The sequence below is a fragment of the Ruditapes philippinarum genome, unplaced genomic scaffold (assembly GCF_026571515.1).
Source record: "Ruditapes philippinarum isolate M1 unplaced genomic scaffold, ASM2657151v2 ctg4003_1_1_1_1, whole genome shotgun sequence".
NCBI classification, from domain to species: Eukaryota; Metazoa; Mollusca; class Bivalvia; order Venerida; family Veneridae; genus Ruditapes; species Ruditapes philippinarum.
Genome location: NW_026859661.1, coordinates 14,692 through 22,725, shown reverse-complemented (window position 1 = coordinate 22,725; position 8,034 = coordinate 14,692). Strand labels below are relative to the sequence as shown.

At 31.9% G+C, this 8,034-nt stretch overlaps 1 protein-coding gene across 1 annotated transcript; it reads right to left on the bottom strand.

The window, feature by feature from the left end:
* Nucleotides 1-2,552: 2,552 nt before the first annotated feature.
* On the bottom strand, nt 2,553-7,813 carry LOC132757411 (phospholipid-transporting ATPase ABCA3-like). Its single transcript, XM_060748684.1, has 3 exons — nt 6,893-7,813; nt 5,473-5,628; nt 2,553-3,348 (listed from the first exon to the last, which is right to left on the bottom strand). The coding sequence occupies exons 2-3, from the start codon at nt 5,615-5,617 to the stop codon at nt 3,023-3,025; spliced, it is 471 nt and encodes a 156-aa protein (XP_060604667.1). The 5' UTR covers nt 5,618-5,628; nt 6,893-7,813; the 3' UTR covers nt 2,553-3,022.
* Between the last annotated feature and the right edge of the window lie 221 nt (nt 7,814-8,034).

Genomic DNA, 8,034 nt, shown 5'->3' with positions numbered 1-8,034 from the left:
AGTAATATTTAGCCATGTGATGCAATTAATAAAAATGCGATGAGCTGAAAATAAGTAAGTGAAAGTCTGACAAAATTTAGCTTGCTATCAGGTTTGTTAATGTCATGTTAATATCGAAATAATATACCCCAGCATTGATTTTATTGCTCTTATTAAAATCACTTTATTTCCCGCAGTCAACAAGCACATGTGTTTTTATGAGAAAATGTAACACAAGCAAAGCGTCATAAAATTGCAAATGATTAAACAATTCTAAAATTGGTCTACATGTTTCTTTGTTAATTATTATTATTATTTTCAATTGTGTTCTCTTATCAGAAGGCGAGCAGTTTAACAGTTAACTACATAAACAAACATACCTATGTCTCCTGTATTTATCATTGGTATTTAACAGATAGTTTTCCTCGTCATTTACACCACTTGTAATATTCTGTAATATATCTCCAGTAACCAGTCTCCATTCAGGGGGGACAACTGTGTTTCTCTCGTTACAAGTAAAACCTTACATTGTCCAACTTACATCGACATGTAAAATGAACATTTTCTGATAGTTGAACTGAAATTTAATGTCAGTATACAGGTTAATAATATGTCAGAATATCTAAATTCAATGCAATACAAATGAAGAATGATTGGAATACAACTGTAAATATATTACAAAATGAATGTTGCTGTTTTGTGTTGTTTTTTCTTTTGCAAAACAACTAATGTTCTTGCAATACAAATGTACAATAATTGCAATAATACAACAATACATTTATTGCAATGCATACTAAAATTATTGGCCAGTCAAACAGAAAAACTTATATGAAAAACAACTGTAAATTCATTCTGATGGGTGTTACAAGCAACGACCTACAAGATGAGTAGAATAATGTTTGTCCCCAGTAGACAGAAGATAAATCCATTAATATAGTGTTTAATTGACATAATTATGACGTTATTATAATTAATTACATCAATGAATATTCATAAAACCATGTAAAGAACATTTTTTTTATTCTAAAGGACTGTTAAATTCTTATTTCAGTGAGGTTTATATTTATCTTATTTAATACACTGTTAACTCTGGACTTTACAATCATTACCCAGAGAAAGTCATGATGGGTTTGCTTGATTGGACAAAACAATAATGCAGTGTTATCATTCATTTGCCTGTCCCATTATATTATATGATATAAAAAATATTGTAATAAAGCTGTCATTCAGGCAAAACACATGTCTTTAATGAAAACATGAAGTTTACTGCATTAAAACTTAACATATGTTACAAATACAACAGTTACTATAAAACATAATGATGCTACTTTATTGAAGGACAACAGTAAATATTTTGCAATACGACAGTAAATATTTTGCAATACAGCACTACAGTAAATATTTTGCAATACAACAGTAAATATTTTGCAATACTACAGTAAATATTTTGCAATACGACAGTAAATATTTTGCAATACAACAGTAAATTTATTGCAATACTACAGTAAATATTTTGCAACACAACTGTAAAGCTACATATAAAAATAATTCCAACAAGACTGCAGTTTAATAGAATAACAACTGTAGCAGAAATTTGAATACGGAAAATAAGGAACAAGGTGCACAATATTTACCTGATGAACTAGTCCATCCATTTCTCTGTACACTGTTAGAAGTAAATAAATCATCATAACCATCGTCATAGCAACCGTTTGTTAAATTATTCCCATCACATAAAGCACCTGATAAATTAGATTTTAAAACACACGAAGCACCTATACCAGAGGGCATGAAAAATGTGTCGGCTAATTTTTCCGAAAACTTTGTTACATACATACAAACTATTTAAATGTTTTGAAGTCTTGTTAAGCTCATGAATAGAAAATGGAATAAAGTTCCCGCGTGGTTTGGTGAGATCATAGTATTGAGCAGAATTTTTTGGCGCAGTTAAGGCTATAGAAAAATAAAGAAAAGAGAGTTTAAATAACTTTTTGATAAATTGCAGAAATCTCTTACAATATTAGTTAAAATTTATAACAAAACTAGAGATAACATACTCCACTTTATCACATAAACCGCAGCGCAGGAGTGTAATAAAGAGATTTTATAAAAGCGATATAACACTTGTGTAATAACACTTTAACGTGACGTCATTTGCACTATAGAGAAACATAGTGTTAAAGCGCGCTAATGTTAGCGTTACACTATGGGCGTGTCATTGAAAAATTAATCATTTTATCATTTTACTGTTCTTATTTTATATATGTGATAAATAGAATATTATATTCGTGTAGATTCAATACTAAATTTATTGAACTCGTTGAATAAAACAATATTATGCTCGCCAGAGGCACGCATAATATGATTTTATTCAACTTGTTCAATAAATTTAGTATTAAACTACACTCATAGTAAAAAAGAGCCTAGATAATATTAGAATTTGAAAAAAGAGGATGATATTATATAAAATTATATATGACATTATTAAGTTACAAGTCTTGGATACTGACCAAAGATTTTTGAAAGTTTTTTAAGATATATTCTTCATAATTATTAACAAGAAGTTGCACATAAATCTTTAATGAAAATGTTACATCATTTTATGCAAGCCCCAATGCCAGAGTAAGAACAGAAGCCTCACTATTCTTCCAATAGAGCAAAATATAAAAATGCAATCCAAAATATTCCAATCCCAGGAAGAAATTCAACTTTGGACAATGAACTTGCAATAAATAAAAAAATAAAAGCCCTTAACAATTAAGAAAAAATCATTTCCCAAAATGCAGTAATGATGAATGTTCATTACTAACAGATCAATTTACTGCACAGTTTTATGTTAACAATATTTGCGATTAAGCTTACGTATGGTATACAAAAAAGCACCATGCAATATATTACAGTCCAAGTCGATGCTTGTGACATAAGCAATGCATAAGAAAACCATTTATTTATAAACAGTTGCATTGATATAAAAATATATTGAATACAAGACATGCCCACGGACAGAATGTCGGACACCCTCATCTTTACTAAAACTATAAGATCAAGGAGAAAGATGTACATATAGGTGAGAAGTGTAGACAATCCCAGCTATTTTGTTGCCCTCGCAACTTTTTGTGACCTTTACAAACACCTGTTCAAGACGACTGTCTGATTTACCATAACTCGCTATCCCCAACTCACTTTTCTTGTCCTCCAGAAGTCTAAATAATGGAACAAAATGTTCGTCCGTCTGCACTGGGATTGTCATATGGACCTCATTGTCTACATGCTTGAATATAAAGGCAGCTGAGATTATCTGTTTTACCATTGTGAGAATCTGAGCATCTTTATTCCCATTCAGCTCTGAAGGTCCATTAGTATGCATACCTAAAAGAAAAATCTATTTATAGAATCCAATCAAACATGAATCAAATTTCAAATCAAATATATAAAAATTAAAAATTGATTACCGATCTTTTCCTAATTTCTTTCCTTTCCAATGAGTAAATGCATGTGAGTTATACTGTAAAATTTGATATTTTCTCGAACTCTTTATATCAAGCAAATTGAAAAGGCTAAATATTCAGGAATTATTACAGTCAGTTCTGTAACTTTGTACGATACTTACATACTTATCCAACAATTGAAAATCTTCAATGAACTTTATAGGCAAAAATTAATCCGTCAAAAAAAATTTCTGATTATACAGTATCTCATACATGTTACTTCATAAAAAGGACGTCAAGCTTGTTCTGCTTGAGACAAGTGTTTTAGACTGATATATCATCAAATAATATTACTTAACTTTTGATTGAAATTATTTTCAGAGAAACTATCAGAGCAGAATTCAAACGCAGACTTTACCACCAGACCTGCTTGTTGAATCCTTGAAATCAAGCCATTTGAGCAATAGGGAAAGTGGGCATGCATGGCGAACATGGCTAACATGTAACATAAAGAAATAAACTCAAGAATACACTGCTGTATCACATAAAAATGCAGTCTTCCATTTATAAGTCACTATAAAGTATATGTAGAAATAGTCCTCAATTCATATGTAACAGGGTGAAAATATTATGAATTCAAGTTGAAATATCTACATGACAATTCATCTCCGACATTCAATCTAACGGTCATTTGTCTTTATAGGGTTAACGCACGTTTTTCCGTGTTATAACGTCTGCAGAGTCCCGAGGAACGGTTGGTGCCCGAGCCCGGTAGGGCGAGGGCTCCAACAGTTCCGAGGGACTCTGCAGACTTTATAACACGAAATAAACGTGCGTTGACGCTATTATAGCATAAAATTTTCAAACAGATTCGTGATGTATAGTTTATACAAAACACAATTACATTAAATTCTTGTGCTTGGACGGTATTTATCCAATTCTATGTTTTACGTATGCGTTTCATTTTTCCGGGGCCAACAACTTGGAAAATTCTCGGAACCGAACAAAATTTTGAATTTTAATTGATTTAACAAAGCTTGGCCTTTGGAGATTTATTATCTCAAGAAAAAAAAAAACGTTACATTACTCTACCCTCTACCAAAGACAAAACATGACGTACCCTCAGAAATTCTTAGAATGATTTCAGATTGACGGTAGAAAAAAGATCAGTGACATCAGAATCGGTTTTTTTTCAAGCAAACAAGTTTATAAAAAAATCAGACACTAAGCATTATTCTCTCAAAGAAATATAAAGAGCATTTATCAACATTAACATAAATAAAAAACATTTTCTCATATTAATTTTGTGTTATCTAGTTTTGTAAGTTAATCGGAGTGTTAAACTGAATGACAAGTAGATTCTACTGTATTTGTTTACATTGACAACTGTCCGTTTCTCAGAAAGGGCGACAACCAAGGTTAGCACCGATGTCTATACGCCGTTTTTCCGGCATAGTTACTTGAATATGCGACTGAGGCCCTCGAATCAATAAATTTCAATTTAACAAGAGCGCATGACTCTTCGGCAAACATGCCAAATCGTCGACTCATTTTTTGTTTGTTTGTTTACTGGGCCCTGTATGTATTGCGCATAGGTGAAGCCGGGCTATAACAAGAGCGCGTGACTATGTTAACACATGGTTTTGGTCCCGTTATAACATGGGCAAAAGAGGGAAAAATAGCCGATTTTATGCTATAATATTGATCAAGAAATCATGTTGGGTTAGTTACAAGTTAGTTACTTGCGGAGATATTGGTAATTACTGGTTAGTTATCCAGGAAAGTTTCATTGGACCGACTGTTGAGATATGATGAACAAAGTGTCATAAGGTGTAAAAACCACATAATCGAAAAAGAAAATTAAAATGTTATACTTTTGATTTTTTAAATGATGCAAACATTATATTGTCATTAAGAGTGAATGTTTAATGTCTGGACACATGCACTTAATGACTTTTAATTTCAACAAAATTAATGTCAAAACATTCATCCAGTTAAGAAGTATGAAACTATAAAACAATATCATCCAAGCAATATCTCATAAATCAACTCAATGTGAACATACCTTCATCTTTCAAAATGCAGAGCCGGTAACCATCCCCTAGTTTAGACTTAAGGTAAAATGGGGTACCAGCACATTTCAGTTTGCCGTCTGCTATAATTAGAATCCTATCCCCCAAAGTCTCTGCCATATTGTGTGTGGACACCATAATTGTCCTTCCTTAAAGATGAAAGTTAAATATCAGCTTGTTTTATATTCTATCTTTTAACTCCTAAAATGCTAGCAACACTAGTAATTTGCCTAAATCAAAACCATCGTGCACTTTTATGCATTATGCAAGTATGTAAAAACAAGCATAATACTAGAAAGGGTTAGGCTAGCCAAAAAGGTACTTGACTTTCAACCTTCACTATTGATAGTTCCCAATCTTAATATTATTTACCTCTCTTGCCAAAAGTGGCAGCCATTATTGAGGTCAATTTTCTATATCATGTGACCCCTATGTCTTTGTCCCTTTTATAATGAAGAACAAAACTGAGGGTTACTAGTTCGTAGATTTAATTTGTAGTAAACACTATAATTCCAGGATACATCATGCCTATTGTGGATCAGACTGTTAACTATACCTCTGTCACTAACACTGTGATATAAGCTCTGTACTGCAATTACAATTTCTCAATCCAAATGCTTATTAGTTATCATAATTATTGTTTTAAGTAAAACACAAAGGTCTACTTCATCTACATGGTACAATGACCAACAACTTCTATAACACAAAGAAAGACCTCAGGTGACCTTAACTTTAGGAGGGAAACATTATGAGCAGATAACAGATTTGGACAAGGGAGCTAATGACATAAAAAGTAAAAATCAAACAAAGTTGACAGAGTTGTCTTTCTTGGAAAATAACAAATTAACCTTAAAACTACAATCATTTATTACATGTTTTTCGGTGGTTTATAGAAATATATCAGTGAAATATAAAACTGATATTTTCACTGTTTGAAACAGTGAAATTACCACTTTGATAATTTCACTGTTTTGAATTTAAGCCCCTTTTGTTGTTTCAGTAAAATACCAGCGTGCACAGTACTGGAAACCAACTAAATGATGTCACATTGTATTATTATGTGGTGCGATTTCAATTTAGCATTTAAAGGTTAAAACTTTTTTTAAACGTTTCTTTGCATATAATAAACAGAAAATTTGATTAGTTTATTGCAAGATTGAAACATATTTCACCTTGTGAACACCAAAAATTCATATTTCACTTGTGGCTGCACCACTCGTGAAATATACCTTTAGGGGCTCACTCGGTGAAATATACTCTGATCTTACACTGACCAAAACAAATATCCTCTAAATAATTGACAAAATATGAAACAAGCAATATAAACAGCTGATTTAGGTAAATTGTCAAATTCTGTTCTAAATGTTAAGGAAAATAACTCAACTGAAATTACAGTCATCATTTCAACTATACCTGTCTTGTATTAAGTGAGTAGATTCCAGATGGCTTTAGGCGAGTAGGGGTCGACACCGGCAGTAGGCTCGTCCAAGATCACTGTGCGTGATCCTCCAACAAATGCTATAGCTATAGAAAGTTTCCTCTGCATGCCTCCAGAGATTGCCTCTGGGCGTGAATCCCCTTTGTTCTCTAAGCTGAGATCTGACAATATTCTGTCAACAAAATAGTAATACTCAATAATTGTAATATTATGTAAATAATTAACAACTTTTAGGAAACCTTTTTATAGATATATTTGTTTGGGCTGTTCAAGACTTTTTTGGTCAAGTTTTAAGCCAACACCAATTCAGGTCATATGGTCACTTTCCGATTTTTATTATCTAGGAAGACCCCAGGTTCCTGATTGTGCAATAGTTTCAGGCATGAGCAGGCACCTGAGTTAAGAACCACTGGCATACTGCAAGCAAACTCAGGATAGCTGCCTGATGTGAAAAATCAAAAGTCACTGTGTCAGGATTTGAACCCACAGTGATGTTCAAGAATATGTTTGACTGTAATCCTCTGTGTAATATAGCATAAATAAATATCATTGATTGTATGATTTCTGTAGTTACAGAAATAACAAATACATTTTGCTTTGTGCTAGCCCAATTATAAATTAAGCAAAAAAAAATTGTTAACATTTTACATAATTATGGAATGTGATTTATATTTGAAATATTTAAATGATAATATTTTGTCTGATGATGATGTATTTTGTACAAGTCTGAAATAAAGTTTATGTTTTGTTCTGTTTTAAAAGAAAATGTACATGAGTAAGTACATATCTACCTAAATTACTATCAATATGTCCAAAGACAAGGGCGTTGCGGGATCAGTTTTTTGTCTCTGAGGTCTACTGCATTTACGTTGAATTAAACATGAAATCTACATCTAAATTTTTCTGTGGCAAATAGACTTAAAACTACCATTTACTGTTACAAATATGTTTTAAAGCACTTAAATCTTAATGAGCAGATTATACATAATTTTATTATCTGATTATGGTAACTTCTTACCTTGGAATATTTTCTTGTATGTCTCTAGCTGGAACACCCTTCAAACGTGAATAAAACCAAAGATGTTCTTCCACATTCAAACTGTAACAAAATGTAAAC

Excerpts from the sequence above, each read along its gene's own strand:
- LOC132757411 (XM_060748684.1), bottom strand. The coding sequence starts at position 5,617 with ATGGTGTCCACACACAATATGGCAGAGACTTTGGGGGATAGGATTCTA. Across the intron at positions 3,349-5,472 it reads CTGCATTTTGAAAGATGAAG|GTATGCATACTAATGGACCT; the intron begins GTATGTTCACAT and ends TTTTTCTTTTAG.